Source organism: Dendrobates tinctorius, unplaced genomic scaffold (assembly GCF_039654945.1).
Source record: "Dendrobates tinctorius isolate UK_male_01 unplaced genomic scaffold, ASM3965494v1 ptg000154l, whole genome shotgun sequence".
Classification (NCBI taxonomy): Eukaryota; Metazoa; Chordata; class Amphibia; order Anura; family Dendrobatidae; genus Dendrobates; species Dendrobates tinctorius.
In genome coordinates this window covers 1966853-1989388 of record NW_027361821.1, presented here as the reverse complement: position 1 = coordinate 1989388, position 22536 = coordinate 1966853, and the positions used below count along the sequence as shown (strand labels likewise).

Sequence of the window (22536 nt, the reverse complement as noted above, 5' to 3'; positions counted from 1 at the left end):
CTCAACTGTTCGACAGCCACAACACATGCGTGGATTGTCTGTTAGGCAATGTGAACAGTAATCCAGGTAAAAGGTATCATCCGGGTTTCCATAATATAGATTCTTCAAGCATCAAGTATCTGTTGCAATGGTGTTTGTATTTTGATATGTGCCATTGAATACTTAATATGCCAAAATATTTTATATGCAGAGTGGAGCATTGTGTGCCTTGTTTCTTTTTACTATGGTCTTATAATAGTACTGAGAATTCCTGAATTTACAGGCATTATATGGATGGTGTTAAAAGTTGCATTTTTTATTAAAGATGATGAAAAGTACATCATAAACTTATTTTTTGTGATATAGTGCCACATTTGTATTTAAGTTGTGTTTGGCATTTCAACCTTTTTCAATACCGAGGTTCCAAGTTATATATGGGCATTTTACTTATTTTAATATATATGCATGTGTCCTAGTAAACTTTGGTTTAATGTTTCTGTTTTTCTTTCACAGCTTTCTTGTACTGCCTGTGCACTGGGAGGAGAAGAGATGTGGTGAGGGGCTGGAGACCAAGCCATGGAAGTTATAAATGGCGATTTAAAGAACCATTCTGACGTAATCCTTAATGGGTACATGAACAAAAGCTTTCAGGCTCTTCCCAAGGAGAACAATACAGACAATATGGCAATTTGTGAACTTGATCCCTGTGAAGTGAGTGGTGTTTCCACTCAACTTCAGACAGAAGATTCAGATCACAGGTATCAAAAGAAAGCAAAAGGGACTCGCATTTGGAGTTTTGTCAGTAGACGGAGGGCAAACTCTGGACGCGCAAAGAGACCTCAGTCTATGATACTTACCACTGAAATCAGCGAACCCAAGCCTAAGCTATCTTTCATGGATAAAGTGAGATCTTTTAAAAGGTTAAGATCTGCAACATTTTCTAAAAGTTCTATCCTTCGAAATACCAAAGCTAAGGTTCAGAGTCAACCACAAGAAACTATAGAACTTTCCATTCCAAGCGCCTTATTCAGAACGAGGAAATATGCTGATGGACAACGACCGTATAGGCATTCTTACGCAGGTTACATTGATGATTTAGACACCTCTTTTGAAGATGTTGAGTTAAATATTAGCATTTCCGAATGTTTATCTACTGAAAGCAAGTGGTTACGAGATATTGGTGTTGGAATAAATGGGAATTCTGAGCATATAGACAATGAGAGCTTGAGTAGCAGTCGTAGACGTCCACTGGTCAGTACTAAGAGCTCTACTATCGCAGAAGGGGAAATCCAAAGAAGAGGGCTTAAAATCCCACCAGAACATCGTAGAGGTAGGAGCTCTTACATGTGGAGTTATCTAAAAGGAATTTCACAAGCCTCAAAAGATAATTCAAAAGGACTTGATAATATTCAGGGAAACACATTCCAAAGCATAGAGTGCACACCTGATAATACACCTGCCCTTTTAACAGACCAAAAATTTGAGGACAGCATTAACATTACTAAAACATCTGACACAGCTAGTGGTGGCAAATCCAAAAACTTTGGTGGTGTTTTTAAGTTTTTTAGCAATGTAGCAGTAGCAGCAAGAAAATGGAGAGGCTCCTCCAGATCATCTGCATCAGATGACCAAGTTTCTCAGTCAACTCCAAGGACTCCCAGGCTGCAGTCTGCTTCTGTCAAGGAGCCTCTTGTCATTGAAAATGAAAATGCTTTGACTTTTCCTTCTGAGCTTCCACAGTCTCCTGATTCAGGTGTGTGGGAGACTCACACCCAGGATAATCTAGCAGTTCAAGACATCTCACCCAATGCAGAAGAAGAGTTTTCTGAGCCAATAAATGAACTTAAACAACCTGTAGAGAATATTGTAAATTTTGTCAAAGCATGTTATTTTGACGGTGTGCCAAAAGAATCTGTTCAATCAAGATTTTCATTGTCACGAGTTAAGCAATATAACTGTACTGATGGCTCTACTAAAGCTTCTGATGCTTCATCTGGCCATTCCGAAGAAGAATTTCTGAATAGCTCCCAGTTGCATACTGATTTTGAAAGAAATGCTGAAAATTCTTTTTTGACTCAATCAAGTGTACAAGATGAAGATGTTTTTGAGTGCAGCGAATCTCATATTAGTTTATCATCAAGAGGTTCCTCCTGTGAAGAGGTAGGCACCATATTCACACTTATCTACTGTATGATTTGTTGTTCATCAGTATTTTATATTACTCTCTTTTTAAATGTTTTGCAGCCAGTTTCTGCTCCAAGTAGTGGTGGCAGTAATCTGAAGGCAGGCTATAAGTTTCCTATTTCCCCATCTTAGAGGTTGGCAGAATGAGTATATGCTGAGGATGCCTTTTCCCCAGATTCCCTAAGGCAGAGATCCCCAACTGTAGTCTTCAAGAGCAACACATGAGAGAAAATTGGACCAATTATTCTTTCTGATCAGACTCTGATTAGAGATTGATCAGAGTGTGGCACGAGTGTAATCCATTGTTCCAGTATATGGAAAAATGAAAAAAAAATTCTCCAGTCTATGAAAATTGGACAGCATTTGGATGTAATCTGAGAACCGTCTGATTATCTTACTGATCTATTATTGACTTGCATTACCAATTTTGATCTGACCCTCAGATTGAAATCATACAAGCCTCCAATCTTTTCCATGGAAAAAATCGGACATATGAATGGCGCCATAGAATATCATAGGTACTAGTGCTATCAGTGAAAAACACGGAAAGTACTGGTACATGAAAATTGGACATGAAAATGAGGCCTTAGTATTGCACAGGTGATAATTTAATCACCTGTGCAAGGCTAAGAAAATATTGAAGACATGATGACGTGCTAGTGGCTCTCGAGGACTGGAGTTGGTGGAACACTGCCCTAAGGTGTCGAGCGCAAGGTGCAATCTGAGACTGGAGCAAATTTTAGTGCCCTGGACTACCAGAGTCTATAACTAGCTTGTTCACTAGTTAGGAATTGTATGGCAGTATTATTTAGACTTTGCATGGTGACTTTATTTAAGCGATGGATGGTAGCATTGTGTGTAAAATATATGGTGAGAATATATAATGTTACGTAGACACTAAATAGTTGTATTGTGTAGGTACTGTATTAACATTAGGATAGAACGTGCATATGTGTTTTATAATTTGAAATAATGCAAAATAGTGCACAAAATTGATAAAACTTGGCATGAGTAGGTAGAGATAATGGCCACCTGCCAAAAAGAACTAAAACAGCTGCAAGAAAACTGAAATCCCATAAATATTCTGTACTGATTTTTCTATTTCTACTTGTTGGTTTTTGTTACAAAGTATATTTTTATTTACCTAGATCCTGTATAATTATGGCAGATGAGTATACTGTGACGCTTAGGAGCCGGCAACGTCCGAGAGTGGACCCTCTGGGTCGCGGATCTGGAGCCCCTGGGGCCGCTGCTGATGGGGCATCGGCGGGCACGGCCGCCGATGTCACAGTACCCCCTCCTTACGTCCCCCCTTCTGAGATTGGCCAGAAATTTTTTCAAGATAAGAGGGGCATTAACATTCTCTCGAGGCTCCCAGGACCTCTCCTCGGGGCCAAAACCCCTCCAATCGATAAGAAAAAGTGTCTTTCCCCTGACTCTTTTCATGGACAAAATGTCCTTTACTTCAAAGACGTCATCCGAGCCAATTGGTGAAGGAGAGGTAACGGAAGCTGGTTGGAACCGATTAAGAACCACAGGTTTCAGGAGCGAGACATGAAAGGCATTAGGGACTCGGAGTGAGGCCAGCAACCTCAGTTTATAAGTCACCTCATTGATGCGTCCAAGCACTTCGAAAGGCCCGATGTATCGGGGACTTAACTTGCAAGAAGGGACTTTCAGGCGGATATGCTTGGTCGAAAGCCAGACTTTGTTGCCAGGATGGTACGGAGGAAGATCCTTCCGCCTCTTGTCCGCATGTTTCTTAATTCGGGCACTGGCCTTCACGAGCGCTTCCCTGGTCTCCTTCCAGACTTGCAAAAATTCCATCTGCTGCGGGAACTCCTAAAGACGTGGAAAAGGGCAGCGGAATACCAGGATTCTGACCTGTGACCACAAGGAACGGCAACTTGGCGGTTGATTCGCTGGGATGATTATTGTGAGCAAATTCTGCCCAAGGTAGGAGTGAGACCCAATTGTCCTGATGGACGTTGGAAAAATGACGTAGGTAGGTTGTCAGAACTTGATTAGTCCGCTCCACTTGCCCGTTAGTCTGTGGATGATATGAAGAGGAGAAGTCGAGAGATATGCCCATAAGCCAACAGAGAGCCCTCCAGAATCGAGAGGTAAACTGGACTCCACGATCAGACACAATCCGCTGGGGAAGGCCATGCAGCCGGAAGATCTGGTGGATGAAGATCTTGGCCAACCTCGGAGTTGATGGCAGTCCGGGCAAGAGAATGAAATGGGCCATCTTGGAGAAGCGATTTGCTACGACTAAGATGGTAGTACATCCAGCTGAGTGGGGCAGATCTGTCACGAAATCCATTGCGATATGCCGCCAAGGAGCCTCCGGAACAGGTAACGGGTGAAGAAGGCCGGAAGGCAGGGTCCTCGAAACCTTGTTCTGAGCACAGGTTGTGCAAGAAGCTACATAGTCCATCACGTCTTGGCGAAGGGAGGGCCACCAATAGTAACGGGAGAGAAGAAAGAGGGTCTTCTTAATCCCAATGTGCCCAGCAACCTTGGAGGAATGCCCCCAGCGCAGCCCCTCCGAGCGTTTGTTCTGAGGAACGAAGGTTTTGCCTGGCGAAGGAGTAGAGAAGTTCACAGGAGCCACGGTGATGACTTTGGCAGGCTCGATAATATATGATGGACCCTCGTCCCCCTCAGGCGACTGCAAAGACCTGGAGAGTGCATCCAGTTTGATGTTCTTATTGCCGGGTCGGAAGTGAAGCTTGAAATCAAAGCGGGAAAAATACAGGGCCCATCTGGCTTGTCTGGAATTGAGTCTTTGAGCGGACTGCAGATAGGCCAAATTCTTGTGGTCCGTGAAGATAGTAAAGGGGTGTACTGCCTCTTTGAGTAGGTACCGCCACTCCTCCAGAACCATCTTAATGGCCAGCAACTCCCGGTCTCCAATGGAGTAATTGTACTCTGCGGGCAAGAAGGATTTAGAAAAAAACTTGCAGGGAACCAGACGTCCTGATGGAGCCTGCTGGGAGAGAACTGCCCTGGCTCCGGTGGAGGAGGCATCAACCTCTAGGACAAAGGGCCTACTGAAAACCGGGCGATGTAAGATCGGGGCTGATGCAAAAGAGCGTTTCAGGGCAAGGCAGGCGTCTTCAGCTCGGGAGACCAATTGTTTGACTTAGTTCCTTTACGGGTCAGGGCCGTGATGGGCTTGGTTACTGTGGAAAAATGAGGCACAAATTGTCGGTAATAATTAGCGAAACCGAGGAAGCGCTGGATGGCTTTTACGCCAACGGGACGGGACCACTTGAGTACCGCAGAAAGTTTCTCTGGATCCATCTTCAGACCGGAGTCTGTGATGATATATCTCAAGAAGGGTAGCAAAGTTTGCTCAAAGAGGCATTTTTCGATTTTGGCGTAGAGATGATTCTCCCGAAGGCGATGCAGGACCATGCGTACGCTTCTCCGATGAGAGGATAGATCGGGCGAGAAGATGAGAATATCATCTAAGTACACCACCACGCAGGAATACAGTAGATCCCGAAACACCTCGTTAACGAATTCCTGAAACACAGCCGGAGCATTGCAGAGACCAAACGGCATGACTAAATATTCATGATGACCATCACGGGTATTGAAAGCAGTCTTCCACTCGTCCCCTGCGCGGATCCGGATTAGATTTTAAGCTCCCCGCAGATCCAACTTCGTGAAGATCCTAGCCCCCCTCAGCCGGTCGAAGAGTTCTGGAATAAGCGGAAGCGGATACCGATTCTTAACGGTGATATTGTTCAGGCCCCGGCAGTCAATACATGGCCGAAGTGATCCATCTTTCTTCCGAACAAACAAAAAACCCGCGCCTGCAGGGGACGAGGATTTCCGAATGAAACCCTCAGCCAAGTTTTCCTGTATGTATTCTGTCATAGCCGTGGTCTCTGCTGGGGATAGAGGATACGTTCTCCCTCTGGAAGGGGTGGCTCCGGGGATCAGGTTGATAGGGCAGTCATAGGCCCGATGCGGTGGCAGAGTATCTGCTTCCTTTTTGCTGAAAACATCGGCGTACGCGTAATACGGGGCGGGGAGACCCGGAAGATCGACTGGCCTAGGCAGAGAACAAGGATGAACGAGGGCCCGCAGACAGCGTTCATGGCAGGAGTGACCCCACCGCAGAATCTCCCCTGAGCGCCAGTCGACAACTGGCTCGTGTAGCCTGAGCCAGGGTAATCCTAGGAGAACCATATGGGACAATTGAGGCAGGACGTAAAAGGCTATTTTCTTGAGGTGGAGTACTCCGATTTGTAGGTCTACTTTGGCAGTAACCATGGTGACGAGCTCGGGTAGTGGTTTGCCATCGACGGAGGCGATTGCACGCGGGTTTCTTGGGATGACCACCGGAATCTGGAGTTTGTCAACCTCTTCTTGGCGAACGAAATTACCAGCCGCACCCGAGTCCACATACGCCTCCACAGATCTCCGCTCCCAACCTGCAATAATCAAAGCTGAAAGGGTAAGGGGCAGAGAGGAATTTGATCACCTAGGGGGGCCTCTTTTACCTGACCTAGGTGGAGGCGTTTCCCTGTTTCTCAGGGCAGGTGCGCACAAAGTGGTTGGCTCCACCGCAGTACAGACAGAGTCCATTCGTCATCCTCTCCGTGCCGCTGTTCGGACAACCTGATACGATCTATCTGCATGGGCTCGGGAGCGGTGCTAGTAGAGGGTGCAGAGGAACGCGGAATGGGAGCTTGATACAGCCTAAAGGGCCTTTTCTCCCTAGCCGACTCTCGAGCGCGTTCCAAAAACCGCAGATCTATACGAGTCGCCAGAGAAATTAGATCCTCCAGGGTGGTGGGAGTGTCTCACCCGGCCAGCTCGTCCTTGATTTTACTTGAGAGGCCTCTCCAAAAGGCACCCACAAGTGCCTCATTATTCCATCCCAGCTCTGAAGACAATGTCCGAAAGCGGATGGCGTACTGTCCTACAGTAAGGGAACCCTGGCGGAGGTTAAAAACAGCCTCAGTAGTGGACGCTAAGCGACCAGGTTCATCAAATACCTTGCGGAACACTTCCAGAAAATTCTGGATACTAGAAACTATGGGATCATCCCTCTCCCACAAGGATTCACCCAGGCCAGAGCCTCGCCCTCGAGATGGGACACTATGAACGCCACCTTGGCGCGATCTGTGGGGTACTGCTGGGGCAAAAGCTCAAAGTGCAATCTGCACTGATTTAGAAAACCCCGACATAACTTAGGATCCCCGCTATACCTGGGTGGATTTCCCAGATGGGGAGACGGAGACGACACTGCGTCCCAGGGAAGGGTTGAAGTGGCCGCAGAGGACTGCAAAACAAGCAGTTGGTCGTCAGCGGAAGCCATGTAACCCAAGATGTGAGACTGAGCATCGTGCTGCTGCGCGAGCTGCTGCTGGAGACTGACTAAGAGGGGTGCATGCCCTGGGTCAGTGGTCTGCAGGGCGGAAAGCCGGGTATACATAGATTTCATGAAGGACATTATCCGGGTCTGATTTTCTCGTAAGAAAAGCAGTTCCTTCTGAGTAGCGGCTGCGGCATCGGCGGGGTCCATGGCCTGGTGATACTGTGACGCTTAGGAGCTGGCAACGTCCAAGAGTGGACCCTCTGGGTCGCGGATCTGGAGCCCCTGGGCCGAGCGTGCCAGGTGATGACCGACCCCTGTACAAGGATCGTTAGGGGCAAGACCACAGAGGTCAGAACCGCGACAGCCGGTACCAAGAGGGACGGCTCGAAGGACAAGCTAGGCAAAAGGCAGGACAGGGATAACGGACAGCGTCAAGGGTACCAGAGCAGAGGGTATCAGAGGAGGAAGGAACCAGGCAGCAATACCCGTAGGGGCAGCAGGAGAAGGGCAAGAAGGCGAGAGAGTGTAGACGAGGAACCCCAGGGGGAAATGTAACAAAGGATGGGCAGAGGACCGGAACCCCAGGAGAGGAAGGAGACGGACCAGGGGACACATACACCTGATAGGCAGGGAGAACACAGAGTGGGAAGTACAGACAGGAGGAGGCCGAGGCAGACAGGGAGGACGGCGAGAGAACAGAAACAAGGACGGACACCAGATCAGAGCGCTATAGAGGAACTATATGGGCCAGAACAGTGCAGCGGTGCCACACAATCACCAGGCGTCTTCCCCATAGGGAGGACGCCTGAAATACCTTACTGCAAGGAAGTGCGTCCCAAGCCCTGCCCTTCAGTGATGCCCACCGCCAGATGAAGAGAGTGGCCGGGCGCACGCCCGTGACCTAAGGCCAGGGCGTGTGGCCGCAGCAGGACGGAAGACCGGGCGGGAGGGCGCGCGGATGGAGGAGCGCAGGTGAGGAGAGGCTGCGGCGGGTGCCACTGCTGATGGGGCATCGGCGGGCACGGCCGCCGATGTCACATATACCAGATATTGGGTGCTCAGTTTTGGAGCAAACTCAATAGTTGAGCCTGGTCCAAGGTTGATATCAGCTGTGTTATACAGCTGACTCTTGCCTCTAAATGCTGCTGTCAGAGCTAGATCCAATCACATCAGTTTTAACATTTGGATACTGCAGACCAATTGTGGCATCTAAGTGGTGAGACAGATTGGGAACCTCATTGGTTCCTTCATGAAGCACGATCATGGTGTCCCCATTGGTTTCTTACTGAAGGCCCTGTGTCTGCCATCCTTGTACTCCTGTGAAGTCCTGTGATGCAAAATTACCATTAATGACAAGATGAAATGACTACTCTTTCCCCATTCCATAACTAAAAGAAAAATCTTACACACAAAGAAAAAAACATGCTATGTATTTAAAACGTAAAAAATAATAACCCCCTTCCCGACCTGTGACACAGCGTATGCGTCATGAAAGTCAGTGCCAATCCGACCCATGACGCATATGCTGTGTCATGATTAGCCCCTCGTGCCTACGATCGCTCTGATTGGCTGTTTCACTTTCAACAGCCAATCAGAGCGATAGTTATATTTCATCAATGAAATTTGATGAAATATTACAATCCAGAAATAGCATCTGCCATGGCTGGAGACACTAATTTAACCCCCCCACACCGACTGACAACGCAGAACGGCGGCGATCGGCCGACGCTGTCATAGTCTGCCCCCCTCCCCCTTCCCTCTGATCCACCCCACCTTCCGATCCCCCCTCACCCCCCACGATAATTACAAAGCCCCCTGGCCGTCCCGGTGTCCCGCCGTCCCGATTCATGGGTGCTGCCATCTTGGAAAATGGCGGGCGCATGCGCAGTGCGCCCGCCGGCATTTTCCGGCTGCAGATTCATTTTTTTTTATGTTGATCACTGTGATACTGTGATAAACTCTCACAGTGATCAAAATAAAAAAAAGTAAATCACCGCCCCCCTTATCACCCCCCATAGGGGCAAATAATAAAATAAAATATTTTTATTTTTCAATTAGGGTTAGGGTTAGAAATAGGGTTAGGGCTAGGGTTAGGGTTGGAATTAGAGTTAAGATTAGGGTTAGGGGTGGGTTGGGGTTAGGATTAGGGTAATGCCTGTGGTTAGGGTTAGAGTTGGGATTAGGGTTAGGGGTGTGTTGGGGTTAGGGTTGTGGCTAGGGTTATGATTAGGTTAGAGATTAGGGTTAGGAGTGTGTTGGGGTTAGGGTTGGAGATAGAATTGAGGAGTTTCCACTGTTTAGGCACATAACGAGGTCACCAAACACGACATGGCGCCACCATTTATTCCAGCCAATTTTGCGTTCAAAAAGTCGAACAGTGCTCCCTCCATTCCGAGCCCCGACGTGTGCCCAAACAGTGGTTTACCCCCACATATGGGGTATCAGCATACTCAGGAAAAATTGCACAACAACTTTGGGGATCTAATTTCTCCTGTTACCCTTGGGAAAATTAAAAATTGTGGGCTAAAAAAATTATTTTTGTGGGAAAAAAATTATTTTTTATTTTCACGGCTCTGCGTTATAAACTTCTGTGAAGCACTTGGGGGTTCAACATGCTCACCACACATCTAGATTAGTTCCTTGGGTGGTCTAGTTTCCAAAATGGGGTCACTTGTGGGGGGGTTTCTACTGTTTAGGTACATTAGGGGCTCTGCAAACCTAACATGACGCCCGCAGACCATTCCATCAAGTCGGCATTTCAAAACGTCACTACTTCCCTTCCGAGCCCCAGCGTGTGCCCAAACAGTGGTCCCCCCACATATGGGGTACCAGCGTACTCAGGACAAACTGGACAACAACTTTTGGTGTCCAATTTATCCTGTTACCCTTGTGAAAATAAAAAATAGTGGGCTAAAAATCATTTTTTGAGGGAAAAGAAATATTTTTTATTTTCACGGTTCTGCGTTATAAACTTCTGTGAAGCACTTGGGGGTTCAACGTGCTCACCACACATCTAGATTAGTTCCTTGGGTGGTCTAGTTTCCAAATTGGGGTCACTTGTGGAGGGTTTCCACTGTTTAGGTACATCAGGGGCTCTGCAAACGTAACATGACGCCCTCAGACCATTCCATCAAGTCGACATTTCAAAACATCACTACTTCCCTTCCGAGCCCCAACGTGTGCCCAAACAGTTGTGCCCCCCCACATATGGGGTACCAGCGTACTCAGGACAAACTGGAAACAACTTTTAGGGTCCAATTTATCCTGTTACTCTTGTGAAAGTAAAAAATAGTGGGCTAAAAATCATTTTATGAGGAAAAAATTTTTTATTTTCACTGTTTTGCGTTATAAACTTCTGTGAAGCACTTGGGGGTTCAGAGTGCTGACGACACATCTAGATAAGTTCCTTAGGGGGTCTAGTTTCCAAAATAGGGTCATTTGTGGGGGAGCTCCAAAGTTTAGGAACACAGGGGCTCTCCAAACACGACATGGTGTCCGCTAATGATTGGAGCTAATTTTCCATTCAAAAAGTCAAATGGCGCTCCTTCCCTTCCGGGCCCTGCCGTGTGCCCAAACAGTGGTTTATGACCACATATGAGGTATCCGTGCACTCAGGAGAAATTGCCCAACAAAGTGTAGGATCCATTTGATCCTGTTGCCCATGTGAAAATGAAAAAACTGTGGCTAAAATAGTACTTTTTTTTTTTACAGATCAATTTGTGAAGCACCTGGGGGTTCAAATTGCTCATTATGCATCTAGATAAGTTCCTTGGCAGGTCTATTTTCCAAAATGGGGTCAGTTGTGGGTGGTTTTCACTGTTTAGGCACACAGGGGCTCTCCAAACACGACATGGTGTCCGATAACGATTGGAGCTAATTTTCCATTCAAAAAGTCAAATGGCGCTCCTTCCCTTCTGAGCCCTTCCGGGCGCCCAAACAGTGGTTTATAGCCACATATGAGGTATCGGTGCACTCAGGAGAAATTGCCCAACAAATTTTAGGATCCATTTTATCCTGTTGCCCATGTGAAAATGAAAAAACTGAGGCTAAAAGAAAATTTTTGTGAAAAAAAGTACATTTTTTTATGGACGAATTTGTGAAGCACCTGGGGGTTCAAATTGCTCATTATGCATCTAGATAAGTTCCTTGGAGGGTCTAGTTTCCAAAATGAGGTCACTTGTGGGGGATCTCCAATGTTTAGGCGCACAGGGGCTCTCCAAAAGCAACATGGCAACCGCTAAATATTCCAGCATATTTTCCATTCAAAAAGTCAAATGGCGCTCCTTCCCTTCTGAGCCCTGCCGTGCACCCAAACAGTAGCTTATGACCACATATGAGGTATCGGTGTACTCAGGAAAAATTGCCCAACAAATTTTAGTATCCAATTTATCCTGTTACCCATGTGAAAATGAAAAAATTGATGCTAAAAGAAAATTTTTGTTGGAAAAATTAAAATGTCCATTTTTTTCCTTCCACGTTGCTCTAGTTCCTGTAAAGCACCTGAAGGGTTAATAATCTTCTTGAATGTAGTTTTGTGTAGCTTGAGGGGTGCAGTTTTTAGAATAGTGTCACTTTTGGGTATTTCTGCCATATAGACCACTCAAAGTGACTTCAAATGTGAGGTGGTCCCTAAAAAATGGTTTTGTAAATTTTGTTGTAAACATGAGAAATCGCTGGTGAACTTTTAATCCTTATAACTTCCTAACAAAAAAAATTTTGTTTCCAAAATTGTGCTGATGTAAAGTAGCCATGTGCGAAATGTTATTTATTTATTTGTGTCACATAACTCTCTGGTTTAACAGAATAAAAATTGAAAATTTGAAAATTGCAAAATTTTTGCCAAATTTCTGATTTTTTCACAAATAAACGCAAAAATTATCGACCTAAATTTACCACTAACATGAAGCCCAATATGTCACGAAAAATAAACTTTCCAGCGTTATTACCTCATAAAGGGACACTGGTCAGAATTGCAAAAAATAGCAAGGTCATTAAGGTCAAAATAGGCTGGGTCATGAAGGGGATAAAATATCCCAATATCCTGCATAAGGATCCAAGTGAAGTACAATACTAGAATTGCCATTTTTGCTCACCTTACCTCCCCTGAAAAATGGCATAAAAAGTGATCAAAAAGTTATATACACCCCAAAATGGTGCAAACCCAACTACAACTTGTCTTATGAAAAATCATCTCTCACACAACTCAATGCTGAACAGTGTTGAAGTTCCTAAAGTAGAAAAGTGTGGCGCTATCTAAGCGTAGTGAGAACTAATCAATTGAGTGGGTGCGTATCTATAGGAATTTACTCACCTGATATGGTTGTGCAAACTGAGGCACAACTCCCGCTTGAAGTATGGATGTATTTGCAAGAGACTGCTGCCGACCTGGTGAGGAGTGAGTGGACCCTGAAACAGGAGTATCCCACAAAGTAGATGCCAGACAGGAGTACCAGAGAATGGTGCTGTCTTTGCCACCGAACTAAATCAAGGTGCAAAAATTTCAGGTTGCTAGTAGGTAAATTTGAATTTTTATTGAAACTGATAAAAACAATATACCGTACACAATGCGATTTGGCTGTTTGCAACCTTCTTCAGTTGTAAATGAATTTGATCCTTCCTATATAGCCCTTTTCCAGTGTGAGAGAGGGAGGGGAAACAAAAGAGGAAGAGGAGGAGTGATTCATTTTACATTGTTCATTAAAAAAAAATAAAAAATATATATATATGTATAAAACATAAAAACATTGTTTCCCCTCCGTATCACACTGGGAAAGGGCTATATAAGAAGGATTAAATTAATTTTCTCCATACACCTGAAGAAGGCTGCAAACATTCGAAACGCGTTGTGTATATAGCTTTTATCAGTTTGAATAAAAATTTTTTTTTACTTACTAGCAACCTAAAATTTCTGCACCTTGATTTCCCTCGGTGGCAAAGACAGCACCATTCCCTGGTCCTCCTGTCTGGCAACAACTTAAAGGGAATCTGTCACCCCTTTTTTGAGATATCATATAATGATAACATTCAATTGTGTCACATAAGGATTCTCTTAGTACTTTTGCTTCCCCCTGACCCCGCACCTTTCATGCATAAATACCTTTTTTATATCGGTTCAGATGTATGTAAACTGCCACGGTCCGGTCTGATGGGCGGGGCTTATTCAACTGCTCCCCCCCTCCCTGTCTTGCTCTACACAAGGAGAAATGCGTAGAGCAAGACAGGGAGGGGGAGCAGTTGAATAAGCCCCGCCCAGTGGACCGGACAGCGGCAGTTTACATACATCTGAACCGATATAAAAAAGGTATTTATGCATGAAAGGTGCGGGGTCAGGGGGAAGCAAAAGTACTAAGAGAATCCTTATGTGACACACAATTGAATGATATCATTATATGATATCTCAAAAAAGGGGTGACAGATTCCCTTTAATACTGAGTTATGGGACTTTGATGAATATCATTATTTTCCATGCTGTAAAAATTAATTCTGAGCAACAATGGCAGAATTGCTTTATTCTCCTGTGTTCCACCTCACAAAATTCATTTTTATCACATTTTTCAGTACATTATATGGTAAATGAAATGACAGTTCTCAAAACATCTTGCAAAAAGCAAGTCGTCATGTAACAACATCAACAGAAAAACTTATAGCTCTTGGAAGACAGGAGGTCAAAACTAAAACACAAAAAAAATAAAACTGATTGCTGAGCAAAGAGGTTAATTTATTATAATTTTTTATGCATTAGCCAATTTGCATTGATGAGTATTCTATGTAATAATGAATATTCATCTATTTCCATTAGTCTATACTATTTTGTAGACAAGAATAGCAATAATTTTACTTGATAAGCCCTATGAATAAACATTGGGAAAACTTCGCTCAAGGAAAATCATCGAGATTTCATTAGCTAGATAGGGAAATCTTTCTTTGCAAATATATTTGATTTCTGCTGCAGTTTCGTAACCTAGCAGCAAATGACAGGGCCATCAGTTCAGACAGTCTAAACATTGTGAAATGTTAAAGGAAGATATTGACTGAACGTAAAACGGAGTCAATTAGAAATTACAGAATATTACTGCTTTCATTAACACAGCACAGTGGGCACGAGATTTCTAGAAATCCCATCCAATTTTCTGGAACTATATTTAAGATATATTTAATATGCACTAAAATATTCAGCATCAAAAGCTCACCAAATACTCACTGTGCAAACTCAGCCTTATGGTGTAGTTTAAAGAAAGGGCAAAACAAAGTATTATTGTAATAGGTCACTGTTGAGAATTGGCTAGCACCTCCAGGCAGCAAACATAGCCATATGAACCTCTAAACACAGCTTCCACCATGAATGTCTTCTTCCAGAGCTATGCAAATTGTCTCTTCAGAGAGGAAGAGGACCAGAACTCTAGTGCCACCTATAGGAAGTAGCAATCCTAAAAGTCAGTATCGACCCTCTAATGAGCCTCGTCACCTGACTAGGATAAAAGCCAAAACCAAAATCTCAATTTGTAGATGTAAGGTAGCCAGGGTGGTAGTCATCCCACACCCTGATGCCCCACAGATAAAATACAAAGTCTCTTCTGCTGTATGTGATGCGCCCCAGAGGCCGTGGGATACTCGGTACCAGATCGGTCATTTTAAAGGGATCTGTCACAGTGGCAGTGACCTGGTCCGTGGCCTCAGGCTGTCATGTAAAAGGGGTACAATTGAATGGGAATAAAGTTTATATAGTGATTCGTGACGCTACCTGTGGTTTCTGGTTTGAGTGACCAGCGCTGCAGTGTTGCTTCTCTAGGACAGATGTTGTGCTGCAGCAGAGTTGTAAAAGCTCTCCACAGGTAGAGCTGTAGTTCCAGGGCAGTTGAGATGAGATTGTAGCTGGTGAGGTAGTGTCGAGTGGAGGATGCAGCAGTGCTGAGTTGAAGACGCAGGAATAATGTAGATGACACAATTGCTTGCAGTTCCAATGACTTTACTCACAGTTCTGTTCGCGATACAGAAGCCCGCTTCAGTGCTGCGTTCTCCAGGTGAGGGGTCCAGACAACTTCCTGATAAGATGAAGTACACCCTTCCAGCCTTCCCTGTAAGTATGTATCTCCACACAATATGCTGCTTTAACTCCTTCCTTCCTCTCCAGCACTTCACAGTTATTGTTCTGGGCCAGCAGCTGCGAATCCTGTCAGATAATGCCCTGCCGTTTCTGTGATCCTATATAGCTGCCTTTCCAGTCGGACTAACCGTGGTAGGGGCGATGTTCCATAAAGTAAGCAAAGCTATCAGCTTGTTAGTAGCGCCCTGAGGTACGCTAGCTAGGCTAGGGGCTGTTCCCTTTGTGACCAGTTTCTCCCTCCACCTGACCTGTATTCAGTGTGGACAAGGGACCCATGGGAAGTATGCTCCAGCCGTGTCCCTGAAGAACCTTCTTTCCTTTAGGGAGCTTTCTATAGTCCAATCTGTCTAGCAGCCTCTGATTACAAGAGCTGCTGCAGACCCATCATTCTCTTTCCCTCCCTCAGAGGGATCTAATCTTGCTTTCTATCCTACTCCCGCTCTAAGCTACTCTCTGTCCACCTCCCAGCATTCTTCGTGTTCCAAGCAGGGGCCATAAAGGGTGCTCTGCTACACTACTGGTGTGTGTGGGATGTGGGTGTTGGAGTCTGGATGGGTGCATTCACCTTACCTGGTTGTGGGATACCACACCTCTGGGTGAGGTGCAATACCTCTGTGGCGACTGGACCCTCAGGGGTGCCACACATGTGCAGCAGTGCACTTACAGGCTGTGTGCCCATGTTGCGTTTTTTAAGCGTTTCCGCCGTGTTTTTGCTGCAGTGGAATCACTTAAAAAATGCTTAAAAAACGCATTCCCATGCAATCACATGGGATTCCGCAATTGCTGTGCCCATGCTGCAGATTTTTCCGCTGCAGAATCGTGTAGCAGTAAAATCCGCAGCATGTCTATTAATTCTGAGGAGTCGCGGCGATTCCGCCGCCATAGGATTGCATTGAAACGTTCACTTTACGCATGTGGCCATGCCCACCATACATAAAGTGAGCACTTCATGTGCAGATGGTACACAGGGTCTGGAGGAGACTCTCCTCCTTGTCCTGGGTACCATATTCCTGTAAAAAATAGAATTAAAATAAAAAATAGGGATATACTCACCTTTCTGGCGGCCCCCGGAGTTCTCAGCGGTGCATACGGCGCTGCCAGCAACTTCCCTATTTTACTTTTTTTATTATTTTTAACATTCTGTTTTTTGTAAAAATTTGGTCACACTTGTCAAGCACTATGCTTGACAAGTGTGACCAACCTGTCAATCACTTTTCCAAGCAATGCTTCAAATTGCTTGGAAAAGCGCTAGCATTCTGCAAGCTAAAAACATTTGCAAAACGCTTGTTTTGCGGGAAAACGCATGCGAGTTCCACATGCATTTTCCTGTGGCAAGGAGTTGCGGAAATGCTACGGACAATTCCGCAGCATTTCTGCAACGTGGGCACATGGCCTCACTGTCAGGATCCTCTCAGGTTCTGTCACTTGGGCTCCACATTTCCAAGTTCCACAAAACATCTTAGAGTCACAGTTCTTTTCCAACAGTTTAACTTTACTATTCAGCAAGACATTCATCACACTGGCAGCACAGGTTAAACACAGAGACATCTTATTATCTTTCCCTGCCATCCCGGCAATCCCTGCCGTATCTTTGGACAGTCCGTGTCTCATCAGTGCCTTCAGCGTCACCAGCTCCCTGTCAGCCCCTCATCCGGTTCCAATTGGGAAAGGTGTCGGGAACACCATCTTAGCTGCTCCTGCCCCGGTTGTAGACTCCGGATCCTTCTTGGGGATGGTTGTGTTGAGCTGGTGCCCAACTGCACTATTCACCACCTGTGGCCCCTTACTGCCATAGCAGTTTTATCCCCACGGCCAGCCGTCTGCTTCACCTTCTGCCCACACCTTGTAATGGGCAAGCCTGTGTGGGCTTCTGCTGCCTGAACAGGAAGTATCTCTCCTATATCCCTATGACTCTGCCCTGCTCTGCTCTAACTCCTCCCCACTGAACAACCCCTTGCTGCCTGTACCTAAACTAACACTCTTATCTATTCTATTGTATTCTCTATGATGTCCCCCTCTATTCTAATCCCCCTATGGTCCTATACTATCTCCTAATCTATCCATAAGCCTATACACAGTACTTGACAAATACATTTACATTACAATACACAAACATCAGTGAATATGCAAAAAACATCAAGGTGTTGCATGTGATATATGAACAGTGTCCAGGGGAGAGGAGGCAAGTGAGGGTCCCTGCCACCTTCTTACACACAGTGTTTCAGGGAGTTGCACCTTGTCTGTGCAAAGTGTGAGATTTGGTTTGTCTGGTTTTGGCTTTTATCCTATGTCATGTGGTAAGGTTCGTTAGAGAGTCGATGTTGACTTTTAGGATTGCTGCTTCCCATAGGTGGCAGTAAAGTTCTGGTCCTCTTCCTCTCTGAAGAGACAATTTGCATATTTCCTTGGCATGTCAGGCTTGACATGTCACTCTCCGCAAGGAGAAATAATACCCCTTTGATACCTTCCAGAGCTATGCACATTATAAACTCTCCATTTTCATCTAGAAATGATTCCACTCTCCTGGGAAGATTTTTCTCTAAATGTACCGAAATAACCTCTAATAGTTAGTTGTTTTCGGTAATATATGATGTAATTTTTTGCTGGTTGCCTATTTTCATTATTGATATTAGTGAAGATTAAGGGAGAGCATTACGGGTTTTGCAACAATTGTATAGCATATATTTTCTTGTTGTTCCATACCATGCATTTTTTTTTACCTCTCTTGGCACTTCAGAAAGTGGTTAGAAAAGGGGGCAGGGATTCTGGACCCAGCAATGGGCAGGAGCATGGCAGGTATTAGTGGGGGTATGGTCAATCATGGTGTCCCATATTTATTATGATTTATGTCAGAATTTGGCTGGTATAAATTTGATATTTTTGCACCTCCTAATTTTTGCACATCTTACCTTACTCTATCTTTTAAGTGTTTCAAGATAGACTGAATTTTACAATTACGGTTTATTTCTTTATTATAGTTAGAGCTCAGTTTGTCACAAAGTTCCAAAGTTTCTTTATAACAATTGGCTGGAAAGGCTGGTATTGCTGCGTTGGTGGTGAATAAAGAAATTCAAGATTCTTAATGTTTAAAATATATGTGGCTTATTCTCAACGCGTTTCACAGTTGATATTCCTATGTGGTTTCCTGAGGAAGAAGTCAGATTGACTTTGAAACGCATTGAGAATACACTGCAGGGATTCCAACATCAGCAGCATGTTACAATTCAGAGCTAAATCTACCATCTATCCATAAAAATGGGGCTGAGCCCCTATGGGTTATTTAATAATCTCTTTTTACTATTTCTTTAAATGGAGTACCGCTTTAATTTTTTTAGCTAATTGGAGGATTTGTACTTGCCAGGAACACTTGCATTAGTACAAACTTTTTTTCTGTTTCATAGTGTTACTTCTTTTTTCTTTTTATTATCTATAAATCTATCTATTCAAGGACACACATCTAGTTGAAGCTTGCGCTTGCATCGGCAGGTCCCTCACCCACACGGGCCCGGTCATGACCTCTGTAACCGTGATTCTTGCACCTCTGTAGCTATCTATTTGTTATCTATCTATCTATTATTTATTTTACTCATTTATATAGCGCCATTAATTCCACAGCGCTTTACAGAAATTATAATCACCGTCCCCGATGGGGCTCACAATCTAAATTCCCTATCAGTATGTCTTTGGAGTGTGGGAGGAAACCGGTATACCCGGAGGAACCCCACGCAAACATGGGGAGAACATACAAACTCCTTGCAGATGTTGTCCTTGATGAGATTTGAACCCAGGACCCAAGCGCTGCAAAGCTAACCACTGATCTACCGTGCCGCCCTATTATCTACAATGTTCCCTACATATAAAAACTGTCATAGGTTACCAATGAAAATAATCTAAGTTCAGCTTGAAAAGTAATGTGTCACCTATTTATTATTCACTTAAACCAGATGCTGATACAGTGGCATGTAAAAGTTTGGGCACCCCTGGTCAAAATTACTGTTATTGTGAACAGTCAAGCAAGTTGAAGATTAAATGATCTATAAGAGGGCTGAGGTTAACGATGACACATTTCCTTTGTATTTTAGGAGTAGCACTCCCTTTTGAAAGTATCACAGCTTGTAAAGACTTTTTGTAGCCAGCCAAGAGTCTTTCAATTCATGTTGAAGGGATTTTCATTTATTGTTCCTCAGAAAGTTCTTCCAGTTCTGTGAGATTCCTGGGTCGTCTTGCATGCACTGCTATTTTGAGGTCTAGCCACAGATTTTCAATGATGTTCAGATCAGGGGACTGTGAGGGCCATTTTAAAACCTTCAGCTTGCGCCTTTTGAGGTAGTCTATTGTGGATTTTGACGTGTGTTTAGTATCATTATCCATTTGTGGAAGAAATGTATGAATGTTATGGTGAGGATGCAGGAGAGGTTTTCTTCTGATGACTCTTCCATGAAGACCATATTTGTGCAGCTGTCTCTGAACAGTAGAACAATGTATCACAACTTCAGAGTCTGATAACTCTTTCTGAAGGTGTTTTTCAGTCAAACGGGGGTTCTGATTTGCCTCTCTTACAATTCTACCAGCAGCCATCACTGAAATTTTGCTTGGTCTTCCAGACCTTATCTTGACCTCCACTGTTCCTATTAACTGCCATTTCTTAATTACATTTTGAACTGCGTAAAGGGCAACCTGAAAACACTTTGCTATCTTCTTATATCCTGCTCCTACTTTGTGGGCCTCCACCATTTTCATTTTCAGAGTGCTAGGAAACTGCTTAGAAGAACCCATGGCTTCTGTTTTTTGGCACAAGGTTAGAGGATGGGTTTTTATAAAGCTGGGAAATTTGCATCCCCTGGCCTTTCCTAGCAATGATAGTGAACAAGTCATAACGCTAACAGGCTAATTAAGGTCTGAAACCTTGGTCAGAGTTATCTGAGCACACAATTCTCCAAGGGTGCCCAAACTTTTTCATCAGCCTATTTTCCTTTTTGTAAGTATTACAATGTAAAAAATGACAAAATATATATTTTTTGCCTATAATAGAAAGGAAATGTGTCATCTTTAACTTTAGGTCATTTTCAAGTAATTTTGACCAGGGGCCCATTTTTATACTCTGTACATGATTATGTGGGCAACCAACTTGCCTGATGTCGTTAACAGCATTTAGAGATTTGCTTTACAGCAGCTGCATGGATCATTTGGAAACAACGCTCTGGAGTTGCTAATTGACGTCTATGGGAGAGTGTTGTAGATGCTGTCTGCAATCTGCGCAGAAGTCACAGTCAGGGAGGGGATATAGCGATGTGGAAAATAAATAAATATATGTAATATAAATATCATTTAAACAATCGGTCACGTTTCGGATACATGGTCTGAACTGCACCTGAAATATGAATATGTGAAATGATTTTCTTTGGGAACACTTTTCTCTGAGCAGCTTTGGAAGCCCCTCCAGCCCACTGATGGATTTTTTGCACTTCACATACAATCTCAGTACCTGTACTTTCACAATAATTTAAGGCCGCGCTCTGCTCTAGAGACATATAGGATTCTGTGATTATACTGAAATAGGTGAACTGCAAATTAGAGGTGACCTCCCATTACTTGCAGCCACAATCAGGGGTAATCTGCAGCGGCCTGATTGCTGCACAGGTGGAGAAAGGAATAATGTGTTCAGAGCCCAAACAGAGGATCAGCTAATAATGGAGAAGCGATGTTCTGAGGAATCGCAGTGCAAGGATGTGGCACAACGTTTATTCTTCCTCACTGCACTTCAGAGCTTTCCATTTCATTTCAGCAAAATGGTGGCATTATACTGTTACTTCCAGTAAAGGGATATAGCCTTCAGGTCTGAGATTGTGGCATTGTGTGAGTGACACGAGGATCATTCTAGCCCATTTAGTAAAATCATTAGCTGCGGAGAACAACGCTACGCAAAGCATTGCAGCACCATCTGCTGGACATTATTAATTATTGCAACTTATATTTTAAATAGCGTATCTTATCATTCTGCTGGGAATGCGTTTCCATATTAAAGGCGTTATCCGGGACTATATTACCAAATTATTATTTTTTTTTACTGTGGGCCTAGTAACTAAGAGGCAGGTAGCTGCTACCTACCTGCCTGTTCTGCCTAGTGCAGATCTCTGCTGGCACAAAACGGTCACAGACTGCTCTTGCCAGCGATTCTGTGACTTCCGCTGACATCACGTTGTCATAGTGACTTCTTTTCCACTTTGCTCTGATGATGGGGTTGTGACTGCTGATGTCAGGCTAAATGACAGTTGGCTCCCCGCTGACTAACTGCGGAAAGCCTGCTGTCAATTAACATAACGTTGACAGTTACGACCCGTCGACAGTGCAGCCCAGGAGAAAAGTTAAACTGTTGACGTGAAGCAGCATAATTGCCGGCACTAGCGGTCAGTGATCACTCTGAGCCGGTGCAGGCAGGAGCAATTCCGTGTGCCCCCTGCATGTATAGCTGTGTATGTGTGTCCAATTTTAATTCTTGGCTATTCATGCCTATTATCACTATTTAGGAAGGAAGGGGCATAGCCAAGTGACTACCGGGTGTTCACTGGAGCTCCTGATGGTGTGTTTATTTTAAATACAGGATTTTTTAATGGGTGTCTGTGTTTTATTTACTATTTGATTATATGGGGTTAGTAATGGGGGCGTCTGATTGACGCATCTTCATTACTAACCTCGGGGCACCCCAACTATTATCCCATATGCCACCACTACAGGGCAGTGGGAGGAGCAAGGCTATGTGCCAGAATTGGCGCACCTTACAGCTGTGCCTTATCTGGGGCAGCTGAAAGCTGGTGTTTGTAGCCGGGGGGGACACTATCCATGGCTTCTTCCTAGGCTATAAAAATCACCTCATAGTTGTCTGCATAGCTATTGCTGGCTATAAATTATAGGGGGACCCCAAGCCATT

General features: G+C 44.4%; 1 protein-coding gene across 1 annotated transcript in view; it reads left to right on the top strand.

The window, feature by feature from the left end:
- The first annotated feature begins 504 nt into the window (after window positions 1-504).
- Window positions 505-22536, top strand: part of ARHGEF9 (Cdc42 guanine nucleotide exchange factor 9) — a 489098-nt gene continuing 467066 nt past the window's right edge. Inside the window, exon 1 of the mRNA XM_073547557.1 lies at window positions 505-2139. Within this exon, the coding sequence (XP_073403658.1) occupies window positions 556-2139 (1584 nt within the window). The 5' untranslated portion in view covers window positions 505-555. The remainder of the gene's footprint in view (window positions 2140-22536) is intronic.